Source organism: Larimichthys crocea, chromosome XXIV (genome assembly GCF_000972845.2).
Source record: "Larimichthys crocea isolate SSNF chromosome XXIV, L_crocea_2.0, whole genome shotgun sequence".
Lineage (NCBI taxonomy): Eukaryota > Metazoa > Chordata > Actinopteri > Sciaenidae > Larimichthys > Larimichthys crocea.
The window spans coordinates 5,366,221-5,394,211 of NC_040034.1; the positions used below are offsets into that span (position 1 = coordinate 5,366,221).

At 51.2% G+C, this 27,991-nt stretch overlaps 2 protein-coding genes across 9 annotated transcripts in view; both read left to right on the plus strand.

Moving 5' to 3' along the window:
- The window catches only part of tyro3 (TYRO3 protein tyrosine kinase), a gene marked incomplete at its 5' end in the record, with an annotated part of 12,079 nt that extends 2,457 nt beyond the window's left edge, over nt 1-9,622 (plus strand). Inside the window, 15 exons of the mRNA XM_027274912.1 lie at nt 380-466; nt 953-1,068; nt 1,184-1,364; nt 2,047-2,189; nt 2,263-2,401; nt 2,499-2,622; nt 2,718-2,812; nt 3,534-3,629; nt 4,043-4,123; nt 4,295-4,387; nt 4,484-4,605; nt 5,280-5,389; nt 5,492-5,651; nt 6,469-6,605; nt 7,033-9,622. Coding sequence (XP_027130713.1) covers nt 380-466; nt 953-1,068; nt 1,184-1,364; nt 2,047-2,189; nt 2,263-2,401; nt 2,499-2,622; nt 2,718-2,812; nt 3,534-3,629; nt 4,043-4,123; nt 4,295-4,387; nt 4,484-4,605; nt 5,280-5,389; nt 5,492-5,651; nt 6,469-6,605; nt 7,033-7,441 — 2,093 coding nt within the window. The remainder of the gene's footprint in view (nt 1-379; nt 467-952; nt 1,069-1,183; nt 1,365-2,046; nt 2,190-2,262; nt 2,402-2,498; nt 2,623-2,717; nt 2,813-3,533; nt 3,630-4,042; nt 4,124-4,294; nt 4,388-4,483; nt 4,606-5,279; nt 5,390-5,491; nt 5,652-6,468; nt 6,606-7,032) is intronic.
- Nucleotides 9,283-27,968, plus strand: mgaa (MAX dimerization protein MGA a). 8 transcript variants are annotated; one of them, XM_027274911.1, is made up of 27 exons: nt 9,283-11,010; nt 12,876-14,044; nt 15,106-16,909; nt 17,472-17,577; nt 17,689-18,174; nt 18,440-18,550; nt 18,730-18,858; nt 18,963-19,085; nt 19,176-19,915; nt 20,015-20,291; nt 20,389-20,516; nt 20,660-20,722; nt 21,572-21,659; nt 21,780-22,144; nt 22,241-22,636; nt 22,786-23,068; nt 23,176-23,232; nt 23,356-23,592; nt 23,671-24,425; nt 24,906-25,025; nt 25,157-25,369; nt 25,470-25,582; nt 25,744-25,852; nt 25,937-26,048; nt 26,287-26,607; nt 26,708-26,821; nt 26,937-27,968. In XM_027274911.1, the coding sequence occupies exons 2-27, from the start codon at nt 12,951-12,953 to the stop codon at nt 27,467-27,469; spliced, it is 8,877 nt and encodes a 2,958-aa protein (XP_027130712.1). In that variant the 5' UTR covers nt 9,283-11,010; nt 12,876-12,950; the 3' UTR covers nt 27,470-27,968. The 8 variants fall into 8 exon arrangements, with proteins under 8 accessions (XP_027130712.1, XP_010754125.3, XP_019114420.2 ...); XM_010755823.3 differs by having other exon boundaries at nt 23,176-23,592; XM_019258875.2 differs by having other exon boundaries at nt 18,443-18,550; nt 23,176-23,592.
- The last annotated feature ends 23 nt before the right edge of the window (nt 27,969-27,991 follow it).

A 27,991-nucleotide genomic window follows, 5' to 3' on the forward strand; every position in this document is an offset into this window, starting at 1 on the left:
TGTTAGCTCAGTGTGTTAGCTGCTGTTAGCTCAGTCTGTTAGCTCAGTCTGTTAGCTCAGTCTGTTAGCTCAGTGTGTTCACAGTCTGGTGTGTGAGTCACATGTGAGCGCTGGAATTAAACTAAAGGTCACTCCTGACGGGTGGAGTCGAGTTCAGACTTGTTAACACACAACAACCTGTCTCTCTTTCTCTCTGCCTGCCTGTCTGTCTCTCTGTCTGCCTGTCTCTGTGTCTGTCTGTCTGTCTGTCTGCCTGTCTCTGTGTCTGTCTCTCTCTCTCTCTCTCTCTCTGTCTGTCTGTCTCTCTCTCTGTCTGTCTCTCTCTCTGTCTCTCTCTCTGCCTGTCTGTCTCTCTGTCTGTCTGTCTCTCTGTCTGTAGGCGTGAACATCAGTGTGAAGTTCTACTGTGAGGCGAAGAACCTCAGAGGGATTTCTGTGTCTCGGACCGGTACCGTTCACATCAAAGGTGAGCTCAGCGCCGCATGAGGGCGTGTGCGCAGCGTTGCGTGTGCGCAGCGTTGCGTGTGCGCAGCGTTGCGTGTGCGCAGCGTTGCGTGTGCGCCGTGGTTCTAGTGATTCTAGTGATTGGTTCTAGCCACGAGCAGCTCGAGCTGACAGGAAACCAGACAGAGAAACAGAGAACCTGTGGATTTTCAAAATAAAACACCCCATGCAAACTGCCGGTGGTAAAACAGACAAAAGAGAAACTAATGAAATGACAAAATCTGAGCCAGTCGACAAAGTCTGGAGGAAAAAGCTCTGAAACGTCCCGGTGGGAGACAGAGTGACGGAGACGTGACGGAGACGTGACGGAGACGTGACGGAGACGTGACGGACACGTGACGTGACGGAGACGTGACGGAGACGTGACGTGACGGACACGTGACGGAGACGTGACGGAGACGTGACGTGATAACTGCCGTTTAGTGACCTGTCCGTCCGTCTGTCTCAGTGTTGCCGGCGGCTCCGGTCGGGCTGCAGGTCCTGAGGATGGTGGACAACAATGTCACGTTGTCATGGAAACCAGGATTCACAGGATACTCTGAGCTGTCCACCTGCGTCCTCCAGGTAACACACACACACACACACACACACACACACACACACACACAGATTTGTAAACTGATCATCTGAAAATGATTTATTATGAATCAGCTGTTCTCCACCTCCTCCTCCTCCTCAGGTGTCCAGGCGGTGGGTCCAGAGGTTGGACCTCCCTCAGCAGGAGGTTCTGGTTCCTCCTCACCTTCAGGTTCTGTCCGGTCTGAGGAGTCACTCAAACTACAGCGTCAGAGTGTCGTGTGTTAACGAGGTGGGGGCGTCGCCCTTCTCCCCCTGGCTGCACTTCCAGACACCTGAGGCAGGTAAGAGACATGATGTCATCAGCTGTACGCTTTGGAACTACAGCTCCCATAATGCTTTGGGGAACATAAACAGGACCAGCTCAGTGTTTTCAGCCTGAACCAGTTCACAGCCTTCATTTACTGAGAGCTGCTCTGTGTGTGTGAGAGTGTGTGTGTGTGAGAGTGTGTGAGTGTGAGTGTGTGTGTGTGTGTGAGAGTGTGTGTGTGAGTGAGAGAGTGTGTGTGTGTGTGTGTGAGAGTGTGTGTGTGTGTTCCAGCTGGAGGTTATCCAGTAGATTCCAGTCCTCTCCGTACAATCAGCTTTTGTTTGTGTGCGGCCTCAGCAGTCTGCAGCCTCTGCAGCGCCGCCTGCAGGCTGCCGTGTGACCTGCACTGATCTCAGACCAGCCTGTGTGTGTGTGTGTGTTACTGATTGTCTGTTGTCTGTAAACAGTTTCCATGCCAACAGGCGTGTTTCTGTAGAGACTCACAAAGAAAGGGCTTATGGGTAATGGGTATTAATTAATATTAATGATATAATTAAACCTGACAAGGACAGGTGAGTGTAGACCGTAGAGGACAGGTGAGTGTAGACCATAGAGGACAGGTGAGTGTAGACCGTAGAGGACAGGTGAGTGTAGACCGTAGAGGACAGGTGACTGACACCTGTCGTGTATCTGAATGTGTCTCCTGCCGTTCTCAGCGCCGTCGGTGGCGCCCAGGAATCTGACGTTTGAGCTGTCGGAGCAGCAGCTGTCTCTGAACTGGGCCAAGCTGCAGGACGACGAGCTGCACGGCAAACTGTTGGCCTACAAGCTGCAGTGGACTCTGGGAGGAGAACCACAGGTGAGACTCACCTGAGCACACATACACCTCTGAATGTGTCTGTGTTAACGTGTCTGCGTTAACACGCGTGCAGGAGCCTCTGCTGTTCAAGGAGAACTGGGCCCGGCTGTCCGGAGGAGGGCGGTTCCTTAACACCTCCTTCCAGGTGTCGGCCTGCACCTCGGTGGGCTGTGGACCGTGGACCTCTCCGGTGCTGGTGCTGCCCGCCTCAGGTAGACAACATGCCTCAAATACACGTCTGTTTTCACACATGTGATCGATGCCGATTGGTTGGTTTAATGACCTGATGACGTCCTGTTGGCGCCTCAGTGCAGGCCCAGGTCCAGAGGAGCCACATGTGGGTCGGCGTGCTGCTCGGTCTGCTCGTGGCCACCGTGATTGGACTGCTGCTCGCTGTGATCGCTCACCGCCGCGGGAAAGAGACGCAGTTTGGGTACGAAGACCAAGAACACGCCTCAACACGCCTCAACACGCCTCAACACGCCTGTACACGTGTGACGTTTGTCTAAAGATTCTTCTTTCCTTCAGTTCGGCCTTTAAGCCTCCGGGTCCTGAGAGTTCTGTTTCCTTCACGGCGGCCCGATCCTTCAACAGGTCGTGTTCTGATCAGCAGGAGTCAACATGTGAGTCCAAAATAAGACACACACACACACACACACACATACACACACAGTGTTGACAGGAAACATTGCTACCTGTATTGATAGAGTCGACTGGCTGGCCTCTAATTACCTGCTGCCTCTCGGCCAATCAAATCCATCTGTCCGACACAGCCCACTGAGTGACACCTGGTGGTGAACAGGTGATGCTGCAGAGTGAGTCAGTCTGAAGCTTCTCTGTGATTGGCACAGAGCACCTGTTCAAGGTGCTCAACTTCACCTGGACTTTTATTCTGAAGACTGACAGACAGGTGGGAGTCTGGGTATTGCAGGGTCGCCGAGGTCTTGAGAAGCAAGAGACTCATGGACACACCAGAGCAGAGGTCACCTGTGGATCTCCGAAGTCACCTGTGGATCTCCGAGGTCACCTGTGGATCTCCGAGGTCACCTGTGGATCTCCGAGGTCACCTGTGGGTCGTCAAGGTCACCTGTGTTCATCTGGACTCGGTTCTGATCGTGCAGTGTGAAGGCTGAGGGTCATTTCACCATAGGACTTGATCAGAGCTGCTGCCCCCTGCTGGACGTCACAAACACTGACGTCTAAAAGTTCCTCCTCAAGTGATGTCACTCGAGTCTGCAGCTGCTCTCTTCTTTGCCACGACACACACCATGAAAGGGGGAGTTGCATTGTGGGTAAAGTAGGCAGCAAAGGTCTGATCTGTTTTCATGGTGTGTCTCCCTCCAGTGGACAGTCTGGGAATAAACGATGAGCTGAAGAACAAACTGCAGGACGTCCTGATCCCAGAGAGGCTGCTCACACTGGGACACATGCTGGGGAAAGGTAACACAGCAACACGTCAACACAGCAACACAGCAACACGTCAACACGTCAACACGTCAACACAGCAACACAGCAACACGTCAACACGTCAACACGTCAACACGTCCACACGTCAACACGTCAACACAGCGACACAGCGACACGTCGACACAGCGACACAGCGACACAGCAACACAGCAACACGTCAACACAGCAACACGTCCACACGTCAACACGTCAACACGTCCACACGTCCACACGTCCACACGTCCACACGTCGACACATCGACACGGCAACACGTCAACACGTCAACACAGCAACACACGTTTGTCTCCAGGCTCAGTTAGCATCAGGGGTCACGTGAGCTCATTTAAAGATTTCCAACCTGTTCACACCTCAGACAGGCTCTGACTGTGCTCGTGTACCTGTGCAGGTGAGTTCGGCTCGGTGCGTGAGGCGCTCATGAAGATGGAGGACTCGTCTGTCCAGAAGGTGGCAGTCAAAGTGCTGAAATGTGAGTCTGACGTTTCCTGGCGTGGTTCTCTAGCCGGGTTTGGCTCCTGGCATCCCGGCTAACCACAGTTAGCGCTTCAGTGTTTCCATCATGAAGTCTGTAAAGCACCTCGGTACTGTTGGTCCGGTGCGGTCCGGTCCAGTCTTACCTGTTTCACCTGTTTCTCTCCAGCTGACATCACCTCATCAGCTGACATCGAACAATGTCTGAAGGAAGCAGCTTACATGAAGGACTTCCACCACCCCAACGTCATCCAGCTCATTGGTAACACACACACACACACACACACACACACACACACACACAAACTTAGAGATGAAAGGTCAGGTGGTGTGATTGACAGTTTGTCCTGTCCAATAGGAGTGAGTCTTCACCGGCGTCATGGCCAGCGGCTGCCGATCCCGATGGTGGTTCTTCCATTCATGAAACACGGAGACCTGCACACCTTCCTGCTGCTGTCCAGACTGGGAGAACAGCCGTTTGTAAGACACGCAGACAGACAGGCAGACATGCAGAGAGACAGGCAGAGAGAGAGACAGGCAGACACGCAGAGAGAGAGGCAGAGAGAGAGAGAGACAGACACGCAGAGAGACAGACAGGCAGATATGCAGAGAGACAGGCAGAGAGAGAGAGAGAGACAGACACGCAGAGAGACAGACAGACAGACATGCAGAGAGAGAGAGAGACAGACAGACAGACATGCAGAGAGAGAGAGACAGACAGACACGCAGAGAGACAGACAGACAGACATGCAGAGAGAGAGAGACAGACAGACATGCAGACAGACAGACAGACACAGTTATCCTGATCATTGCTCTCTGTCACGGGTCATTAATCTTTATTCATTCATTATGTAACTGGACACTGTTCAGCCTGTTGTTGCTGAGTAGCTGTGATCTGATTGGACGAGAGGAGGTGGGGGTGTGCCCCTCACTGTTCCCATTGTTCACACTTTGGTTGCATTTCCTGTGACGACTTCAAAATAAAAGTCACCTCGGGTTTCACCAGTTAAAGTCCTCTAATGTCACATGACTTCTCAATGTATGACCCAAACTGACTGATGACTGTCTGTCTGTCTGTCCCCCTGTCTGTCTGTCTGTCCTCCTGTCTGTCTGTCTGTCTGTCTGTCTGTCTGTCCCCCTGTCTGTCCCATCAGGACCTGTCTCTGCAGACTCTGTTACAGTTCATGTTGGACATCTCTCGTGGGATGGAGTACCTGAGCAGCAGGAACATCATCCACAGAGACCTCGCTGCACGGAACTGCATGTGAGTCCACCAACCAATCAGCTGTCAGGACAACACCAGACACACCTTTCTGTTCACAATGTAATGTGTGTGTGTGTGTGTGTGTGTGTGTGTGTGTTTCAGGCTGGACGAGAACATGACGGTGTGTGTAGCGGACTTCGGTCTGTCTAAGAAGATCTACAGTGGAGATTATTACAGACAAGGCTCAGTGTCCAAACTGCCCGTCAAATGGATCGCACTGGAGAGTCTGAGTGACAACGTGTACACCACACAGAGCGACGTGGTACACACACACACACACACACACACACACAGTAAACATGACTTATGGTCAGGCTTCTTCAGGTCTCCTGCATTCATGTAGAAGAGTTTCCCTTCAGGAGACTTTGTTTCTTTGTCCCCACACCGTCAGAGGTCCCCATGATGTGACTGTGGAAACCAGTTTGTGTCCCCATAACCATACCACCACCAGTCCACACACACACACACACACACACTCTTGCCCCCCCTGGTGGTCACACGGCTCCATAATCTAACAGAACATATAAAGAACTTCATGCATCAGCCTACAGTGTGAAAATGGTTGAATCTGGTGGAATCCAGTAAAAATGTCACATGTGACTTTAGTCCAATGAGACGCTGACGTCACAGAACGGTTTGATCGTGTGATGACAGTCACATTAATAAATGTTTGAATGGAAGTCAATGAGACGTTTTTGGTCACGACGGTGTCCAGAGGGAGAATCTGACACTACATGAAAAATACTAATGCAGTCAAATCAGTGTGTTCATGTTTGACACATCAAGACTGTGACAGCACCAACAGCACATCCACCTTTATGTGATAAATAATGAATCATCCAATCATAAACTGACATTTAAAGTTACAGTCAGGACAGTTATTCAGTGTTTGAAGTCTGAAGCTGATTCAGAGATTTATGAAATAAATATTGATGTGACCATTTTACAGCAGTTTGTCTGGACGTGTACATTTTACATGAAGGTGTGCAGAGGTTAGTGAGGAGGACATGAGGGTTAAACCATGTTACCGTGTCACTAATCTTTAAATATGTGTGTGTGTGTGTCTGTGTGTGTGTCAGTGGGCGTTTGGCGTGACGATGTGGGAGATCATGACTCGTGGTCAGACGCCGTACCCCGGCGTGGAGAACTCTGAGATCTACGAGTATCTGATCAAAGGAGAGCGACTGAAGAAACCTCCAGACTGCAGAGACGACATGTGAGTCACACACACACAGATACACACACACAGATACACACACACACTGAGACACACACACAGATACACACACACACTGAGACACACACACACACACACACACACAGATACACACACACACACACACAGACAGAGACACACACACACACTGAGACACACACACAGATACACACACACACACACAGACTGACTGATACACACACACACACACACAGACTGACTGATACACACACACACAGACACACACACACACACACAGACAGGCTGATACACACACACACACACACACAGACAGGCTGACACACACACACACACACACACACACACACAGACAGGCTGATACACACACACACACACACACACACACACACACACACGTGGTAGCTCCGGCGTAACGACCTCTCTCTTCTTCTGTGGTGTCTGTCAGTTATGACATCATGCACAGCTGCTGGAGTCCCGTCCCTAAATGCCGTCCCAGTTTCCAGCAGCTGGTCGTCCAGCTGGAGGCGCTGTGGCTCAGCCTGTCGCCCGCCGCGCCGCCGAAGGAGCCGTTACTCTATGTCAACCTGGAGGGGGACGACGGGGCCGCGGGGCCCGACGAGGCCGCGGCGAGCTGGAGCGTCCCCTGGCAGCGCAGGGCGGAGGCCGAGGAGAATGACTGGCTGATGGTGGGGTCCGCCGCCGCGCTCGCCATCGGAGGAGACTACAGGTACATCATCGGCCCCTGTGGAGCTCCTGAGGAGGAGCAGGGGGAGGAGGAGGGAGGAGGAGCAGGGAGGAGGGGCGGGTCGATGGAGGTCCGAGACGAGGAGGACGACATCATCATTAATGTCTGACCAATCACAGAGCTCCTCCTCCTCCTCAGCTGATCAGAGAGAGACGCTCACTTTATGGCACGGAGCCGCAGCAGGCGGGTGGAGACACACACACACACACACACACACTAGCGTAGCTTCTGTCAGGGTGTCATGTGACCACACGGACATGAAGGTGGATCATGTGATGCCGCCAGAGCAGAGTGCTTCCTGTTTGATCCACCATGAGTGACTGTGAGGGGTCTCCCTGGAACCGGACCGGACCGGGTCGAGCACAGCCTCGGAGACCGTGACGGCACCGAGCGGATCTACAGACTTCATGATGGAGACATCGATCAGCTGAAGCTAAGCTAACATGCTAACACAGCTAACACTGAGGAGCTAGTGCTAATGTCGCTAACTGCCGTTAGCTGTACTTCCTGTTTCATGAGAACTTTAAAGACTCAGTCAGTGAAATTATTGAATCTGTCTCCGTTAATCGATCAGTTCTTGTGTTGATCAGTGTTTCCATGGTGACGCCCTCAAACGTCGTGCAGTCCTTGAACTGGAGAGGAAGTGAGTTTTTCAAAATAAAAGCTCTATTCTGGAGCTAGCTGTAAATCATCCCACCCAACCAACACTCGGTGTCAGGTCAACAGACTGAATGCCGACCAATCAGAGCCGAGTATTGAACAGAGCCGTGTGATAGGTTCAAACCATTGTTACAGTATTCAGCCTGTTAACTCGTTAACCAGTGTCTGATCAGACGATGTTTAATCATCCGAAATATTTCAACAGGTCCTTAAACACAACGCGCTGTGTTTAATGGTCACTCCACCTGTCCCTTACCTGTCCCCCACATGTCCCTCACCTGTCCCTTACCTGTCCTCCACATGTCCCTCACCTGTCCTCCACCTGTCTGTCTGAGAGGATGAATGAATCTCATGTTCTTTTAACGTCCCTGAATGCATCGTGTGAAGTGTTCACATTATCAACTGACACGGCGGAGCCTGAAGGCAACACGTGTTATTATACAGGAAGTGTCAGGTGTGTTTTCAGGTACATCAGCACAGTTTGGTCCAATCAGAACAAAGTAAACGATGACATCGTTTCAGCATCACATGGTTGAAATATTTTAATATTTGTGTTTCTGCCGGATCATCAGACTCAGGTTAATTTCACCTTTAATATTCATGCATGTAGAAAATATTCAGCTGTCACATGATTAATAATTAAATCTAATTACTGCAGATGAGTCATCAGGCGACGAGCAAAGAAAATCGTCGTTATTGTTGTTGTGAGTTCTGACAAGCCTTTAATGAGTCACATGATGTCAGTGTTTATGTCACGTATGATCGTCGAACGTCCGTTACACGCCAACATGTTTGTTTAGAGCAGAACTCACAGCTGATTGGTCGAATAATGAGGTCGCTGCTTTCTGTTTGAATTTTAATGTGAATTTGTTTTTATGATCTTTAATCCAGTTTAACTTATTTTGTTCTCGTGTTCATCAAATACATGTTACACATGTTACATACACTGGGGGGGGGCGGCCTGCTGAACACCACCTTTAACCTGCTGCATCCACACGCTCCAACCAGAACACATCCATGTTTTTAAAGGTTTCATGGGACCAGACCTGACAGTGAACATGTATGTTATATTACATGTATATTAGAGTCTAAACATGTTAGAGTCTAAACGTGTTAGAGTCTAAACATGTTAGAGTCTAAATGTGTTAAACATGTTAGAGTCTAAATGTGTTAAACGTGTTAGTCTAAACATGTGTGTTAGAGTCTAAACATGTTAGAGTCTAAACGTGTTAAACGTGTTAGAGTCTAAACGTGTGTGTTAGAGTCTAAACATGTGTGTTAGTCTCAACATGTGTGTTAGTCTCAACATGTGTGTTAGTCTCAACATGTGTGTTAGAGTCTCAACATGTGTGTTAGAGTCTAAGCGTGTGTTAGAGTCTAAGCGTGTGTTAGAGTCTAAACGTGTGTTAGAGTCTAAGCGTGTGTGTTAGAGTCTAAACGTGTGTTAGAGTCTCAACGTGTGTGTTAGTCATGTATGTCTATGTGTAACATGTATGTTAGTCAGGTCGTCATGTGGGATGTTTTCTTGGTTAACTGTTTTTGCGTGACGCTCTCTGTTTGACTGATTTTTCTGAGCTCGTCTGTTTGTCGACATGAACCTGAACTTGAATAAAGTGTTGTTTGTGTCACAGTGGTTCCTCCAGAGATTCATGTGTACACCAGCAGCTGATGACGTCACGCTCACATCACCACGGTGACGACACACACAGGAGGAAACATTTCAAATTAAAGCGCCCTGACACACAAAACATGAACACTGACGAGGTGTGAGTGACGGCTCAGGATGCAGGGACTCGGAGGGAGGCCGGTTCGAGTCCAGCAGGGACCGGAGCGTGGACTGAGGTTCATCTGCTGACCCCTGAGCAAGGCACTGAACCCCAAACTGCTCCTGGTCTATAGCTGTAAATAAACTCCATCATGACTCGTGTGACATGTCTGAGCTGGAGACAAACAGCTGATCCATCAGTCACACCTGCAGGGCTGAAGGTCCACCTGAGGATGAATAAAATCATTTCCCACGGCGCATGCGCCGTAATCCACAACACCGACACGCAGCGCATCTTACATTTAAACGGAGTCCAGTTTAACGGTTCGGCTGTGACGTAACCGTGTCACGTCATCACGGTATGATGTTCCGTCTGCTGTCGGACCGAACCGGAACAGAGCCGCGAGCTTCCGGCCCCGTTAAACCATGACGAAGCCCGCGGGCGGTGTGTGTAAATGTGGCCGAGCAGGGCTGCTCAAAGCCGGGTACGGCTCAGCCGCAGGACCCCCACACCGACCACTGACGCCATTTTGGGGGGGATTGCCGCCATAACAACAAGAAGAGCCGGGGGCGGGAAGACCGACGACCCGCTCCGGTACCGGAGCGTTTAACGGCACGTTAACGTCCCGTCACTCCCTGTCTCACCAACACACAGCCTGTCTCACCGACACACAGCCTGTCTCACCGACACACAGCCTGTCTGTCTCTCTGTCTGTCTCCGGCTCGACCGGAAATGGTTCGGTCCATATTTAGCTGTAACTTTGATCACACCGCCTCGCGCACCGTCCGTTTTGCCGCGTTAACGCCGGTCTGTCTCGCGCACACAGCCGCCTGTCTGTCTGTCTGTCTGTCTGACCGGGCCGGTCATGGCGTCTGTCCTCTGCGTCCCAGCGGCTTTAATAATCCAATAAACGGTCCAACGGGTGGAGGTGAATCTACACCACATGGGACACCGTCCCGCTGCTCCGCCGCTCTCCCCGCTGCCGGTACCGGCCCGCAGTCCTCCGGTGTCGGTGCTGAGCCGCCGGGCGAGTTTTGAACCAGGTGGCGGCAGCAAGATGGCGTCCGAGGCTGCGCAGTACCGGAGCAGAGGACGGCGATGACGTCGGCTGGGACACCGCGTGCAGCTTCCCCCCCTCGGTTAGAAAAGATCCGCGGTGTGTCGGTGAGGTCTGTACGGCGGGAAAACAGACGGTAACGCTTGGATTAACGGTACACCGTCGAAATACTCGAAGTGTTCGACAAAGCAGAAGGTAATCCGTCACCGAGCACGTGGTCAGCTGACCTGCGGTGTTTGATGGAGGGAGGCTCAGCATCAGGCCTAGCTAGCTCACTATGTTACAGACAGACAGACAGACAGACAGGTGAGCCACAGACAGACAGACAGCTGGGTCACAGACAGACAGACAGACAGACAGACAGCTGAGTCACAGACAGACAGACAGCTGGGTCACAGACAGACAGACAGCTGGGTCACAGACAGACAGACAGACAGCTGAGCCACAGACAGACAGACAGACAGCTGGGTCACACACAGACAGACAGCTGAGTCACAGACAGACAGACAGCTGGGTCACAGACAGACAGACAGCTGGGTCACAGACAGACAGGTGGAGGTGGAGCAGCAGACAACTTTGGATTATTCACCTGAGCTCAGTCCAACACGTCGTTCATCGGGTTACAGCTGCCGCTACACGCAACGCGCAGGTTAGCCTTACTGAGGCATGATGGGGGAAAGTCGACCCCACGGGAGCTGGTAACGTTCAGAACGTTCAGAACGTTCAGAACGTTCTGAACGTTCTGGACGGACTCGGACTCGTTGGTTCGTCGTGGGGTTTTTCATCTCTTACAGGCCGTTGCTCGATTGTTAAAACACGACAGCTAGCTCAGCTAAACAGCTGTAAACAACAACACGCGCGTACGAACGAACACGCGCGTACGAACGAACACGCACATTTAAAACAAACGAACAGAACTTCAAAGGTGACACATCGTAGCTTAGCTTAGCTGTGACCTGTGCCCGTGGCCCTCGCAGTCACTGTCAACATGGTTAGCTAGTTCAGTGTTTAGTGTAATGAGGTATGTCGCAGAAGAACACTGTAGTAACGTTAAATTAACCTTTTTATTGAACTCATCAGCCCGTCTCGTTACATCCAGAAGTCTTCATGAAACAGGAAGTAGAGTTCTTCTTACACGTTTCCTGTAAAGGACGGACTTGTGGTGGATGTTGATTGGTGTTTACAGCAGCCAATGACAAGTGTGTGTGAGCATTGCAGCTAGGGCTATGGGCTAGCATCAGCGTCTACCTTCCAGTGAACACAGCTGGACCAAACAGAACCTCTGAACCGGCAGTGTCCGGTCTAACAGTGACCACAGTAGGTGGTTTTCTTGCCGGGTTTGGCTCCTGGCATCCTGGGCTGAGTCAGTTCAGTTAGCTTCATGGCTGACCGAGCTAACCACACTGATCAATGTTTCCATCGTGAAGTCTGTGAATCACCTCGGTAGTCAGGAGAGAGAAAATGTTTCATTGGATGTGAAGTTAGGACACGCCCCCCTGAGTGCAGGATGACATCATCAACAAGTTTTTATTGTTTATCAGGAAATGACAAACTAAAATACCATGAAGAATACCTGAAAATCCTGAAAACATGACTTTGTGTTGGACAGACACTGGAGGACAGAAGACTTTAAATGACTGAGATAATTTTGGGGTTCAGGTTAGCCACACAGCTGAGTAGATAAACACACAGACAGATTAGTCATTGTTTATCAGAAGACATTGAACGTTGATCGCTCACTGGTTTTGTTGTCTTTGGCCTGGAGGAGGCACTCATCAGCAACAGCTAGTTGCTTCGGTGTCGGTGTGGTGGTTGATGCGTATGGTTTCCTGCTATGCTGTAAAATTCAATGCGTAACTACATTTCCATCTTATGTGTTGTTGATATGAACCAGATAGAACCAGCTCAGTTGCACTCCAAACTTTGGATCGCAATTCATCAAGCAGTCGATGGTGAAGAGATCGTTGGCTTGGTTACCTCCTGCAGTCCTGTGTTGAAGGACCTTGAGGCTGTTGCACCATGTCAGATATTTAATTAAGTTTATCTTCTTTGTGTTTCAGGATGCTGTCTTGAACCGCTGCACAGATGTATAAAAAGCAGGATCCTCCTGCCTTTTAGATGTCTGCGATCTGTTCATGGCTTCTACCAAGAAGCAGAAAGGAATGGTGTTCCATCAGGAAAGGGAAACCACCCCTGCAGGTGCACCTGCAGGGGACCACCCACCTGTACTCCTCGTCGTTCCCAAACCAGGGAAGGCAAGCGAAGATGGGATGGAACAAAGCATGTGTGTAACCAACGAAGAGGCAGGTATTTCGGGTAAACCCAACATGTACCCATCGAAGGAAGCCATCAGGACTTCTGGTGGACACCCTGCCAGTTCAAACCCTCAGTCAGACAACCTGTCATCAGACAGCATCTGCAAAGGCATCAGAGTGACACTGGACAACAACAGCATGTGGAATGAGTTCTTCAGATGCAGAACAGAGATGATTCTGACTAAACAAGGCAGCAGGATGTTCCCCTACTGCCGCTTTCGGATCTCCGGCTTGCAGCCATCAAGGAAGTACTCTTTGATCATGGACATTCAGCCTTTAGACAACAGTCGTTACAGGTGGACCGGCAAGAGCTGGCAAGTTTCTGGAAAGCCTGAATGTCACGTTAAGAGTCAGCCGTTTGCTCATCCAGAGTCCCCATCGACGGGTCAACACTGGATGCAGAATCCAGTATCCTTTTACAAACTGAAGCTCACAAACAACATTGCAGACCAAGAGGGGAACACCATCCTGCACCCGATGCACCGCTACTTACCACGACTGCACGTGATCCAATCTGACAAAGCTACTAAAGACATAAAGCTAAACGGCCCCTGTGTCGTCACATTCACTTTCCCACAAACTGAGTTTATGGCGGTCACTGCCTACCAGAACTCGCGGTTTGCTCAGCTTAAAGTTGAGTACAACCCGTTTGCTAAAGGACTGAAGGAGGACAGCTCAAGTTCCTGGGGCCTAAAACTGAAACTGAACTCTGGCAAAGACTCACTCAAAGGTGGAGGCACAACAACAAGCGAGAAGCATCCTTTGAAGAAGAGTTTGAAGTCTTTGCTTGCAAACCACAAACCTAGGAGCTTCAAAGCTGTGGACTCGAAACCTTCGGTGTCAGATGACCTTCAGATGAAATCCACTACTAACAAAGATCAGTCCACTACAAAAGTCACCGAGGATGGTCCATGGTAAGAGTTCGACTTTTACAGTGAAGATGGCATGAATGTTTGCAAGAGAGGTTGCACGTCAAGACCATCTTCCTTTACATAATTTACAGCCTGTGTTCTTACTGTGGGTTTATTTTAGTGTTTCACCAGTTATCCAGGTGTGTTTAGTGTTGACATTTACATGTAGTCATTTATCTGACTCTTCTTACAGTCAGAGTGACGAGGACGTGTTAGTCCAGCAATAAAGTCTGCTCCCATAAAGTCATGGTCCAGTAGTAAGGGGGACAGATGTATCATGTCCAGTTGTTAGTAGTGTTGGAGAGGAGGTCCTCTCTGAAGAGCTGGAGGTCTTCAGGAGTTTTAAAGGTAGAGAGGAACGCCCCTGATCTGCCACCAACAGGGAACAACAAACAAGAAAAGTTTAGATTGTCCTGAGCGTATGGGTAGCAGAGCCAGGCATCGATCACTGGAGGAAGTAACATATGTCTGTATAAGGACGTTCAAGAACCGGAGACTACTCTGTAGTCAGCGTTAGAGATTTGAGTCTAATGTGGCTGCTGCAGGTAGACATAGGAGCTCGATAAGCAGCGGGGTAACATGTTGAAGAGCAGGCGAGCCACCACGTTCTGGATCATCTGACGAGGTTTCACTGTGCAGGCTGGGAGGTCTGTCAGAAGAGGGGGTACAGGTGAACACATCCTGGATCAGGAGCTGGGTAGCATGTTGAGTCAGGTGAGGCCTGACTGGGCAACTGAGGCAACGTGATCAGAGATGTTGAGGATGCAGTTTACATTTCAGAATACTTCTGCCCCAAGAAGTTTGTTCCCAAAACAGTGTTCATGGTAATAGTAGGTAGGAGGGTGTACTAGTGAAGTTATATTATTGCAAGAGGAATGAAGACGATCAGCTTCTCCTACGTTAGTCTGAAGTGCCGAGATGTTTTTGGGAGCTTTCATTCAGCCTCTTATACCTGTAGTGTTAAGTCCTTCTATGTGTGTGGAGGGTGATACTTAAGCTGTGACACCAGTTTATTTGTTGCATTTATAACCTGTTGTATTGTCTTGTTTGATTTCCTTCTACAGTAATTCACATCCAGCTCAAAAGTTATTTTCTGAACTCATTCGAGAGGCTCATGTTTCTCTGCAAAGATGCAACCTGGAGCAGCTGGGCATCAATAACAGCACCTCGCACAGGACAGAGCGAACCAACACTAAAACCACAGCACCGATGAGCAATGGACAAGATGTTTCTAAGAGGGAGTCTGTCCGGACACGAAGAGGAAGTTCACCTGCAAAGAAAGGTGATGCTGCTGTAACAAGGAGGAAAGTTAAGGAGGGCAAGGACTGTTTGAATTATTTTAACTGCAGCAACAATCTTAGAGCAGATTGCTTTGAGGTCTGTAATGATGCAGCATCCCAGGGCTCCTCTGTGGACTCCAATGGATGCCAATGTAAGCCTGAAGAACAATCAGAGGTGAACGTAAAGCAACATAAACGTCCAGCCCCTCTGCCCCTGCCAGCCCTTGCTTTGTTTCTGAAGCAGCATTCAACAAAATCTAAAAAGGCTAGGAGCAAGTCAGACTCTCCTCCCCTGGGAATCCCACCTGAGAATCTCTCTGAATCACAGACTGAATGTCAACCTTTGGATCATATCGGAGAGCCAACTGGTCCATCAAAGGACATCACTAACTCTGGTACTGGTGCACATTTGAGTCCAGATGAAATAGTTTTTAACGTGACTGGACAAGACGTTGAAACCTCCTATCAGCTCTCTGGTCCATCATGTCCTGATGATACCACAGATCCAAACGGACCAAGAACTGATGGTGTCCTGGACTTTGTTTCAGTCGCTGAGAATGACGGCACAGAGCCAGCGGTGCCAGCCGGTACACCAGTGTTACCCAAACCAGATCAGCCATTTTGTACATCCACAGCCACTATTTCCGCAACTGACACTACCTCTTCTCTGTCCCCCATTTCATCACCACTCCTCGACACAGTGTTACCTGCTCCGATCTCGCCACAAGCCTCGACCATCGCAGAGTCCTCCACACTACCGCCAGACTCTATGAACGAGTCTGACTCTTTGCTGCCTGACCCAGAGTGTTCCTCTTTTGGCTTTGAGCCTTTGTTACCTGCAAGCTCTCCAGAACCTTTACCTCCGATGCCCGCCTTGTTAACTTTACAACTTGACTCCACTACGACTGAACCAAGTCTAAAGGTGGTACCTCCTGAAGAGTTTCCACACCCTGAAGGCTCTGGGGCTTCTGTGTTTAAATGGCATACAGTGTTGCCTCCTCTGGAGCCTTACATAGACACTTCATTTACACCATTTCAGCCCGCACCACAGACTCTAACTCTACCATCTGTTACGTCACCTTTGTTGCCTTCCCCAACCGCCTCTCACCATGAACCACAGACGTTTGACACCTCCACACCTCACCCCGGTCCCGTTCCATCATTTCAAGAGAACGAACAGTCGCTGCCCTTCCCCACTGAACTGTCCCCCCTCGCTCTTCAGCTGCCACTGTCTCCGACCTTCTCCTCATTAGATGGAGACGGTTTGTCGCCCACGCCTTCAATCACTGACCTTGTGCACTTTTTCTCCACTGACGATGACCTCGGCATGGAGGTGGACTTCTCAAACACAGAAGCAGTGGCTGCTCCCTGCCCGCCTCCAACTACAGCAGAAACAAACACACCTGAGGTCTCTCAGCAGGTGCAACCAGCCCCGGCCAACAAACCCTGCAAACACAAGAAGAAGTCCCAGCCGCGAAAGCTTGCTAAGAAAGATCCGGATCAGAAGACCGATGACGCCACCTACACGAGCATGCAGCCTAACCTAGAGGAAGTGGAGGAGCAGTTATTTATCTCGTTCACCTCGAAGGTAACAACAACTGTGCTGTTTGTAAAGGTAACCTCAATATGAGGTGCAAAGTGCTCAATGTGTCCAATGGCGTCAAGAGTCAGATCCATTTTATGTTAGTAAAACTTGACTCTGTGCAAACAGGAAACTCCAGTAAGCATGTGCAGTGGACAAAACCAGGAAACTTTTAATAGATGTATAAGCATCTCATTTGGTGGCTGCAACAGTCTCACTGAAACATAGTTGATTCTTTTCGTCCTGATACATCACGTCAGAAAATCAGGTCCGAAAGAAACAGGCACATACAGCTCACTTGAAGCTAACAAGAATTAGTAGCTAACAGGAACTAGAAGCGAACTCAAAGTCAAGCTAAGCTTTGAGCGTCTCTCAAGACGAATGTTTGATCTGAATCCTGGTGTTAAGCTGCTCGTCATGAGTCACATGACCGGAGTAAAAAGTACAAAATACTAACGTCAACACGTTTTAAAGTAGGAATACTTGTTAGTTGTTTCTTGTTGTGAGGTGAGGAGATCCTCCAGGTGACATGAGCACACCTTGATAATATGATGTCTGAAACTTTCAGGAGGCGCTCAAGCTTCACGTAGTGGATGCACCTGAAGAGACAGATTCACCGCCTCAGACAACACATGACGTTCACCTGCGACAAATCTCTGACACACCTGAGAATGGTACATGAGTTTGATTTGTTAGCTAGCTGCTTCATACCTGTAGAAGTGGCAGTACAGGTGTTGTGGTTGATTATTACCTGGCTAACCAGCTAACTGTTTCTGCTTGTATAGACAAAAGCTCGGATGTCGGAGGAATCTCGCTCCTCGACAGTATCAACCCCAATAATTTTCCCGCCAAACTGTGGCGTTTGGTGAACAACCCTGCAAACAAAGCCATCCGCTGGGACGGGCACGGCGAGGTCGTCGTCATCGATCACCACCTCTTCGAGAGACAGTTCCTGTCTCCAATCACGGACAACGCAGATGCATTCAAGACGACCAACTTCTCCAGCTTTGTCCGTCAGCTCAACCTGTATGGCTTCAGAAGAGCTGATCCAACCGCCAAAAACAAGCACCACCCCACCGGGGACATTGGGACCTTCCATTACTTTTCTAACCCAAACTTCAAGAGAGACCACCCTGAACTCATCGTGAATCTAAAGAGACTTACCGTCAACAACAAGGTGAAACTACAAGCTGGTCTGGACGTGAAGTCTCGACCCCCGCGACGGCGAGTCAGCGGAGGTGATGATGTCAGAGACGGAAACATGAAAAAAGGCAAGTGTCACACAAGTAAACACGCCCATAACCCGACAGCCAATCACATGATTTAACCTTGAACCTTCACAGGTGTGTCAGCACGATGCGTCAGAGTAAAGTTTAGTTTTATTGGTGTTAAAAACCTGTAAGTTAACAGGAACTGTGCTAAGCTAGCTGTTTACCTCTACAATAACATGAACTAGCTACAAACGGCTAGTAAACTGTCAGATAGGCTAATGGTTTGTGGTAGACTTGTTCGCCTGATCAAGTCCTTCTTCTTCAGTAGAGACAGCCAAGAGTTTGGAGGAGAAGATCATCGCCTTTGAGAAGATTCTTCTCAGAGACCTGAAGCTGATGAGACACCGACAGGTGATCCACCCAGTCCTTCAGGAAGGTACGTCTGCTCATCTGACCTCGGAGCACTCACTGGTCTTTGTCTGATCTCGCCGGTCTTGGTCTGACTTCGAAGTGCATGCTGATCTCTTAGTCTTAGGTCTGAGTTTGTATTTAATAAGACTAACAAACTGTTTGAAGAAGCTGACTGATGTGGTTCTGGTTTCTTTGTGGACTCAGTCGGTTTGAAGATGAACCTGCTGGATTCGACTCTGGCTATAGATCTGCAGTACCTGGGAGTCCGCCTGCCCATCCCGCCTGCTGGAGTCCAGGTGAAGCCGCAGACCCAGGACATGCCAACACCTCAGGGTCAGTTAACTCAGTTCGGTTCTGTTCTGTCAGAGCCTGGAGCTGGATTTATAGCTGACCGTCTGTCTGTCTGTCTGTCTGTCTGTCTGTCTGTCTGTATGCAGGTGTTTGTGCAGCGTTCGTGTCCAGAACAGGTAAAACTACAGATGTGACCCAGATTAAAGGTTGGAGAGAAAAGTTTACTCCATCAGAGGCTCCGCCTGCTCCGGCTCCACCCAAACCTGAAGGTGACTTAGCAGCTAACCTAAGTAATCTGTTAAACTGGAAGTCATGTGACTGATCAGCTGTTCTCCTGTCCTTTTGTCTTGGTCCTGCAGCTGGTTCCGGTTGTGACCCACAGAAGAAGAACCTGTCAGCGTTCTGCAGCGACATGTTGGACGAGTACTTGGAGAACGAGGGCCGGCTAATCGACGAGCGAGCCGCCAGCTTCTCTCAGCCGGTGGAGGAGCCGCTGGTCTACGAGCTGCCCACCAGAAGCTCCAGCTATGTCCGGACCCTCGACAGCGTCCTGAAGAAGCAGACCGGTTCCCCCACATCGGACCTCATATCCGGGTTCATCCCACCCTCTAAGAGACACAAACTCAGCCTGAAGGAGTCCAGAACATCCCGGAGAGAGAACGCCAAGCAGAGAGGTCCAAAACACAAACTGAGACCAGAACCAGCAGCTGCACTACTCTGTACACCAGTACTGGGTCCAGCCGGCTCTGACCTGGTCCATGAACAGCATGGAGTCCAGAACCCAGACTCTTTGTCTTCTCAGCAGCCCACCTTCAAGAGGAGGAAGAGGCTCAAACCCAAGACCTCGTCCCAGACCCTCAGCCCCCACCGGTCCACAATGACGGTCATCTCCGAGGACATGGCGCCACTGGAGTCGGACTCTGAGCTCAGGACCGCCGCTGCCAACGAAGCCAGCAAGAGGGATGGAGGACCCGTGATGACCCGGACTCTGCTGAGACAGAAGGACCTGGAAGACGGGGTGGTGTGGGAGGGCCGACCCAGAACCAACATCACAGAGGAGAGGGCTGCCATTGCTCTGACATCACTGTTCACACTGCAGGTGAGATCACAGCTCAGGTACTGGTCCGATCCGGTCTGGATACCGACCTAAGGGGAAGACCACTGAGTAGTTAATCTGGTTCTTCTGGTTCCTCTTCAGGGTTTCGTTAGGGAGAACCCGACCGCTCCCATCCAGCTGATCCGGAGACGGCCCCCGCCCTGCCTGAACGACTTCTGCCGGCTCGGCTGCGTCTGCTCAAGTCTGGCCCACTGCGCCAGGATCAGCCACTGCGGCCGGCCCCAGTGCATGCTGGGATGCAGCTGCCTCAAGCAGAAGGTGGTCCTCCTCAAGAACCTGGACGGGTCCGACTCCAGCCCCTCCCACCACGTTAACAACAAGAAGAGGAGGAGGAAGCGGAGGATGAAGATGGCCTACAGTAAGTGTTCATGTGCTGAGGCTCATGGGTAATGTAGTCCAGTCTGTACATCGTAGATGATCACATGACCTCTGACTTCAAACCCTGTCACTTGTAGTTCTTAAGGAGGCGGAAAGTGTTTCCCAGCCTGCCGAGCGGGTACGGACTCTGTGGAAGAGGGACATCGAAAACTCGGATCCAGAACCAACCCACGTCCCCAAACCAGCATCCCGGTCCCGACCCACTGTAAGTAATCTGGTTCTATCACAGATGAGTAAAGGTACCTCAGTACCTGAGTCTCTGATCTGTCATCTGATTGGTTGGTTGAAACCAGCATTGATGAGGTCACAGGAACAGGAAGTGCTCGGTCTGACTCTGTTTCTCTGCAGGAGCGAGCCGACAATCGGAACAGCTGTGCCCGAGTCCGAGCGTACAGGAAGAAGGCCCACAAGGTAGAGCTAACATGCTAACAGACTGAGCTAACGTGCTAACAGACTGAGCTAACAGACTGAGCTAACATGTTAACAGACTGAGCTAACATGCTAACAGACTGAGCTAACATGCTAACAGACTGAGCTAACATGCTAACAGACTGAGCTAACAGACTGAGCTAACATGCTAACAGACTGAGCTAACAGACTGAGCTAACAGACTGAGCTAACATGCTAACAGACTAAGCTAACAGTAGCTAACAGCAGCTAACAGACTAAGTTAACAGTAGCTAACAGCAGCTAACAGACTAAGTTAACAGTAGCTAACAGCAGCTAACAGACTAAGCTAACAGTAGCTAACAGCAGCTAACAGACTGAGCTAACAGTAGCTAACAGCAGCTAACAGACTAAGTTAACAGTAGCTAACAGCAGCTAACAGACTAAGTTAACAGTAGCTAACAGCAGCTAACAGACTAAGCTAACAGTAGCTAACAGCAGCTAACAGACTAAGCTAACAGTAGCTAACAGCAGCTAACAGACTAAGCTAACAGTAGCTAACAGCAGCTAACAGACTGAGCTAACAGTAGCTAACAGCCGTTAACAGACTGAGCTAACAGTAGCTAACAGACTAAGCTAACAGTAGCTAACAGCAGCTAACAGATTAAGCTAACAGTAGCTAACAGCAGCTAACAGACTGAGCTAACAGCAGCTAACAGACTGAGCTAACAGTAGCTAACAGCCGCTAACAGACTGAGCTAACAGCAGCTAACAGACTAAGCTAACAGCAGCTAACAGACTAAGCTAACAGTAGCTAACAGCAGCTAACAGACTAAGCTAACAGTAGCTAACAGCAGTCTGTTTCTCCTTCAGGAGGACTTGATAGCCGTGAAGTCTAAAACTCGTCTGAAACCTTCAAGGAAGAGAGTCCCGACACTCAGAACCGGATCCAGTCCTCCAGGTGGGTTTGCTGAGTGTGGATCAAACCCGGATCAGAAACTAATACCCTAACCCTGTAATGTAAACATCCAGCTGACCTGGCCTGATGTGGATCTGTGGGTTCTAACGTTTGACTCTTTAGCAGGTGATCCAGGTGAGCCGGCTTCCTTGGATCAGACCCAGAGTCCTCCAGCAGAACCGCTGCCAAAGCCGTCGAAGCGTCTGATCATCTTGGCGGAGTGTAAATGGGTGAGTGACGCCGACCGGAACCAGGTGTTGAAGAAGCTGTGTGAGCGGATGGCCCTGGACCGACTGGACCGACCTTTCTGGATCAAAAAGTACCTCATCAGTCCGATCAGTCAGACGGTAGAGGAGAGCGGCGCCGACCGCTGCATCCAGTACAAAATCCACATCTCCAGACCCAGACTGGAGCGGGAAGAACCAGCAGGACCTGTGAGACCGCCGCCACCACGACACGGGAGACGGAAGGCGATGAAACAACAGCAGGTAGGCCAGAACCAGAACCTGGTTCTGATTTAATGGACTGCTCACGTTATCCATGTCCATCCATGACTGTCGGTGAATGCACCCTGTGTCTCTCAGCAGGTACACCTGAATCAGGTGGCCAGGGAGGCGGAGCCTCTGGAAGACTGGCAGCGACAGGTGGAGGAGGAAGGGGCGGGGCCTCTGGAAGACTGGCAGCGACAGGTGGAGGAGGAAGGGGCGGGGCCTCTTGAAAATTGGCAGCGGGAGGTGGAGGAGGAAGGGGCGGGGCCTCTGGAAGACTGGCAGCGGGAGGTGGAGGAGGAGGACATCGAGGAGGACATGGACTCAACAGCTCACCACGTGCATGATGGGAGAGAGCGCAGAAAAGAGGAAGTGAGGTCAAAGAAGAAGAAGATGGTTACCATGGCGCTGCCTTTCCTCACAGGAATCTCCCCTGCCGGCTTCCTGTCAGCCAACAGGAAGCAGCCAGGAGGGACAGAACACCTGGTCCAGGTAACTCCACCGAACTTTATCCTAGCCACATTAGCAGGAGGCTATGTTAGAATAAAGTTACGTTAGCGGGAGGCTACGTTAGAATAAAGTTACGTTAGCGGGAAGCTACGTTAGTGTGCTATGTGATGACCTCCTCTTTGTCTCTTCAGGTAAACAGGAAGTTCTATCCTCTGGCTAAGATCCAGTTGGGGAAAATGGGGGCGCTCCACCCGGCGAACCGGCTGGCAGCGTATCTCACAGGCCGGGTGGGGTCCAACAGGAATCAACAAGGTTCCACTTCCTGTGCCTCTGGACCTCGTCAGAACCAGAGTACAGGCTCGACCGTTCAGGCCGCCTCCCCAGTTATCTCGGCGGTTTCTGGCCTTGCTGCTGACCCCCCACCCAGATCTCAACCGGCAGTCGCGGTGCTCACCATCCCAGCACCGCCTACAGGTGAACAGACCGCCCTCTTTATTTTATGACCTCTGACCTTTAGTCAATATTTGTTTGAATGTTACTCTGAAGCGTTAGCGTCTCTAACGACTGTCTGTGTGTCACAGTGCTTCAGCCAGCTCCAGTGAAAGTCGAACGAGCCGCCTCGTCTGACCAGCCTTCAGGTAAAGCACCTGAGGGGGCGGGGTCAAAGGTTGTCACGGTGAAAGTGTTCGTCCGTCCCACGGGAGGGGCTAGTCAGGTCAGGGTGGTACCTGGTGCTCCCGTTAACTCTGACCACATGCCAGGTAACGTGAATCCACCGCCTAAAGGCTCCCAGCTGTTGATGGTTCAGGTCCCGGGTCTTCAGGGGAAGGCTCCGGCGCCCGCTGTGACGCCCACCACCCCCGGTCAGCGGATGGTCCTGCAGCCGGTCCAAGCAGTGCCGGGCGTCCAGTACTACCGCAGACCGGATGGTAAACTGGTCCAACTGGTTCCCATCAGCCAGCTAAAACCGTTCAACCCCAACCAACTGGCTCCGAGAGGTGAGTCAGCCCACCTGACCTCCAACACGCTGTCATTGGCTCTTTTTGACTCCGCCTCTCTGTCTCCTCCCCCTCCAGGCCCCTCCCCCTCTGTCCACCCTGTAGCGTCTCCTGAGACTCCCGTCCTGAATCAGACATTTCCAGTGACCACGTCCCCGTCCCGCCCCTCTCTGTCTGGCCTCCAGTCCTTCACTGTGAACCCCGCCCCCTCCCAGCTTGGCCCCGCCCACAGTTTCCTGTCCAATAAAGAGACGTGCACCTTTAAAATCCTCCCCACCAACTCCAGCAGGGAACCAATCCTTGTCACCTGTGCTAAAGTTCCCCCCACCCCTTGCACCAACGTAGCTCCGGGTTCCTTTACCCTCCTCCACCCGTTTGCCGCCGCCGCCGCCTCCCCGGTCAACCTCATCTCCCTCAAACCCTCCGCAGGTCAGGGGGCGGAGCTCGGGGTCAAAACAGTAACGGCGTCTGCAGTTCCGGTGGGTCCAGGTGAGGTGTTAGTCCCACAGAAACCTGCTTCACCTCAAACTACTGCCACCAGACCTCCACCCCCTCCACCAGGGTCAAAGGTCACACCTGTACCCACGCCGTGCCCCCCCGTTGACAGGATCAGCGCGGCGCCGGAGCCCGCCTGCGACCCGGGAGACCTGGATGTCATCTGTGTGGAAGACGAGACGTGGCGTGTTACCACGGAGACGGTGGCCGTGGCAGAGCAGTCGGCGGATGCGGTGGATATTTCATCGGGCAGCGATGGAGAACAGGCGGATAACACGTCGACCATCGGAGACGAGACGGACGGCGACAAAGACAGAGAGACAACCTCAGAGATGCAGGTGAGAGGCTAACAGGAAGCGCTAACAGGAAGCGCTAACAAGCTGAATGAGAACAGTCTTACCTTCATTAGTTGACATGTCATCTGAACGTTGCCTGAGCGTTGCCTGAGCGTTGTCTGAGCGTTGTCTGAGCGTTGTCTGAGCGTTGTCTGAACGTTGTCTGAGCGTTGCCTGAGCGTTGCCTGAGCGTTGTCTGAGCGTTGTCTGAGCGTTGTCTGAGCGTTGTCTGAACGTTGCCTGAGCGTTGTCTGAGCGTTGTCTGAACGTTGCCTGAACGTTGCCTGAGCGTAGTCTGAGCGTTGTTTTAACGCTGCCTGAGCGTTGTCTTAACGCTGCCTGAGCGTTGCCTGAGCGTAGTCTGAGCGTTGTCTTAACGTTGCCTGAGCGTTGTCTTAACGTTGTCTTAACGTTGCCTGAGCGTAGTCTGAGTGTAGTCTGAGCGTTGCCTGAGCGTTGCCTGAACGCTGTCTTGTGTTGCAGCGTCACATTCATAACGTGCTGGAGAAGAAGCGGCGTGTGCGGCTGCATCGCCTGTTTGAAGGTCTGAGGACGACCGTCGGTCTGAGTGACATCACGTCCAAACACAGCATGCTCAAAAAGGTCCCGCCCACTTCCTGTCTGTCATTATTACATCATCAAACCAGCTGCTGCCTCACCAGAACATTTGTGTAACATTGTGTGTGTGTGTGTTTGTTTAACGTTGTGTGTGTGTGTGTGTGTGTGTGTTTCAGGCCGTGCAGGTGATCCAGGTGTTGACGAAGGTCGAGGCAGGCCTGGAGGAGCAGAAGAGGAGGCTGATGGCGAGGAGAAGCAGGCTCTTGAAAGCCATGGCGCGCTGTGATGCGAGCGGACAGGTGAGCTCACCTGAGGCTGTGTCACAGAGACGTTTGGAGGAGATGATCCCATCAGATGAAGAGAAACTTGTCACCATGGCGACACATAACGTACGAAATGTTTGCTGTCAGAGTTTAAAGAAGAGTTCAACAACATGCAGTAACAGGAAGTGTGTGTGTGTGTGTGTGTGTGTGTGTGTGTGTGTGTCAGGAGGTCCCCAGTGTTGCCGTGGAAACAGTGGTGGAGAAGAGTCAGCTGATTGTGGCTCAGAGGAAGCCGGCGAGCGTGGACTTCCTGTCTGATCATCACGAGCGGCAAAGCGGGTAGTTAGCTTTAGTTTACCTGTTAATATGTTTATTTGTGAACGTTGTGTCAACGCTACAGGAACACTAGATACCTGTCAGGTATGAGAAGGTTGTGTGGAGGTTGTCTGAAGGTTAGGTATTGGTTTGATAATGGTTGTGGACTGGCGGTGTGTCGGCAGGTCGAGTGTGAAGAAGATGGATGACGCTCAGAGCATCACAGCCGCCATCGAAACGCTCTGCTCAGCACTCGACAGCAGAAACTGTCCGAAGAGACGTCAGCTGAAACAGGTAACACCTGAGGTGACTCACTGTGACATCACTTCCTGTGCTCACCTGAAGGTGTTCTGTAGACTCTGACTACGTCTGTTTCAGGTCCAGCAGGATATCTGGACCGAGCAGAACAACGAGGAGAGACTGAAGAGTCTGAAGACGTGTTTGAGCCAGCAGAGAGACGCCTACGTCAGAGAGATCTGCCAGAGATCAGGTGAACAGAACCGGACCAGACCGGACCAGATTCAGGCACAGCCTCTGAGACCAACAGGGAATAATGATACACTCCTGAGGTGATACAGACTGAGACGAGTCTCAAGTCTTATAAGACAAGTCTAAAACCACCTCAGTGGACTGTATTCTGCTGGTTTCAGAGGTTCTGTTGGTTCCGGTCCGATAGACGCTGACAGTAGCTCTTGGCACTCGCTGACCTGAGGTCTGTCTGTCTGCAGGTAAAAGTGAGCAGAGCGTCCTGAGCGAGCTGCGGCACCTGTCGTCCAATCAGACGACGGCTGATCAATCAGCCAATCAGCTGCCAGCAGAAGCAGCAGCAAGCAGAGCCGTCGATGACATCATAATCACGTCCTCCGACCTCAGACAAGCTCCACCCACCCTCACACCTGTCCATCAAGCTCAGAGCAGCCTGCAGACGACACCGTCTGTTTCCCACAATGCATCATGCATGCTGGGGGACAGGCCGAGGACGGTCCCCAACATCCTGTCCCACAGAAGGAAACAAGCTCCGCCCACGACACCTCCAGAAACTACGGCAGGTAAGACCGACCACCTGACCTGATGCTGACCACCGATTGGTTTTACGTGTCAATGTCTTCGATTGGTTGATCATGAATTGTTGGTTTTGTCTCCTGACAGAATCTCTGGCTCTGGTACCGGCCGAGGTTCTGTCCCTGGTTGGTGCAGCATTGCCGGGGCAACCGGTCTTGTCCCTAAACCCACTGATGGCGCTGCAGACGCTTCCTCCATCAGGTACCGCCCACTCCCCGTCACTCCGCCCTCTTCAACATGCTTTTATTTTGAAGTCACACTGTCTGTAGGTGTGGCCACGCTCTGGCTCTGGTTCAAACTCTGTTCTGTATTTCAGACCTCCTGTTGCAGCGACATCATCACCTGGTCCCGGAGGCTCCGCCCCCCCAGGTGGACTCTGCCGGGTCAGATCGGATCAAAGACCAGAACCAGGTCATGGTGGGCGGGGCTCCGGACAGCGAGTGTCTGACCTCACTGCTCAATGAGATAGTCTTCCTCAACCAGCAGGTCGTCACCACGGCGACGACAACAGGCGTACCGTCACCACGGAGACTGTCCTCGGAGGTGGGGCCACAGGACGAAGGCCACGCCCACAACCCGTGGCTCCTGCAGCTGGACTCTGACTCTGACGACACGGTTACTCTGGAGACAGTGGAGGCGGGGCTTAACAACGGACCGCAGCCCGCTAACGAAAACACTACAAGTGGCGTCCTGGCTCCGCCCCCTCTGCTGCAGATGAAGGTGGGCGGGGCCAAGGTGACGGACTCTGCTACCAACCACGAAGCCACAGAGGAGGGAGTGGGCGGGACCGCGTGGAGGCCGATGCCGAGGCTCGTTCCTCTAGGCCTCAGAGGAAACCCCGCCAGCTGACATCACACAGCACTGATGATGATGTCAGAAACATGTGACGCATGTGAAGGCCAATCAGAGCCCTGCAGCTTTTTCCACGACGATCACTCCGAACGTTTCATTTATGTTTACAGATGTTTTTATTTAGAGTTTAAACTGAAGCGGCAACGAGCGACCATGGCAACGAGCGACCACGGCAACAAGCGGTCTTTCATTTCCTGTTGGGTTTTTTTCCAGCTCAGATTTTGTAATAGTTTTTCATCATCAGAAAACGTTAAACAAACGTTAAACAAACGTTAAACAAACGTTAAACACTGAGCTGCTGTCAACATGTTTAAGTTTAAGGATTCAGGTGGACTCACCTGGACTTACCTGGACTCGGGTGGACTCTGCTCGTGCTCACTCCGGCATTTGAAGCTGCGTTCGATGGAAACGTTTGTACAGTTTGTATTTTTGTATGTTAAAAGGAACTCTGATGATGTCATTGTGATGTAACTCTCAAATAAAGTTTGAAAATTAACCTGAGACGCCTCGTTTGGTTTT

What these genes read in the sequence shown, in the direction of transcription:
- mgaa (XM_010755823.3), top strand. Translation starts at nt 12,951, where the DNA reads ATGGCTTCTACCAAGAAGCAGAAAGGAATGGTGTTCCATCAGGAAAGG. An exon ending in GGCTCCACCCAAACCTGAAG is followed by an intron (nt 19,086 to 19,175) that starts GTGACTTAGCAG and finishes TTGGTCCTGCAG; the next exon opens with CTGGTTCCGGTTGTGACCCA. An exon ending in GGACAGAACACCTGGTCCAG is followed by an intron (nt 22,637 to 22,785) that starts GTAACTCCACCG and finishes TTGTCTCTTCAG; the next exon opens with GTAAACAGGAAGTTCTATCC.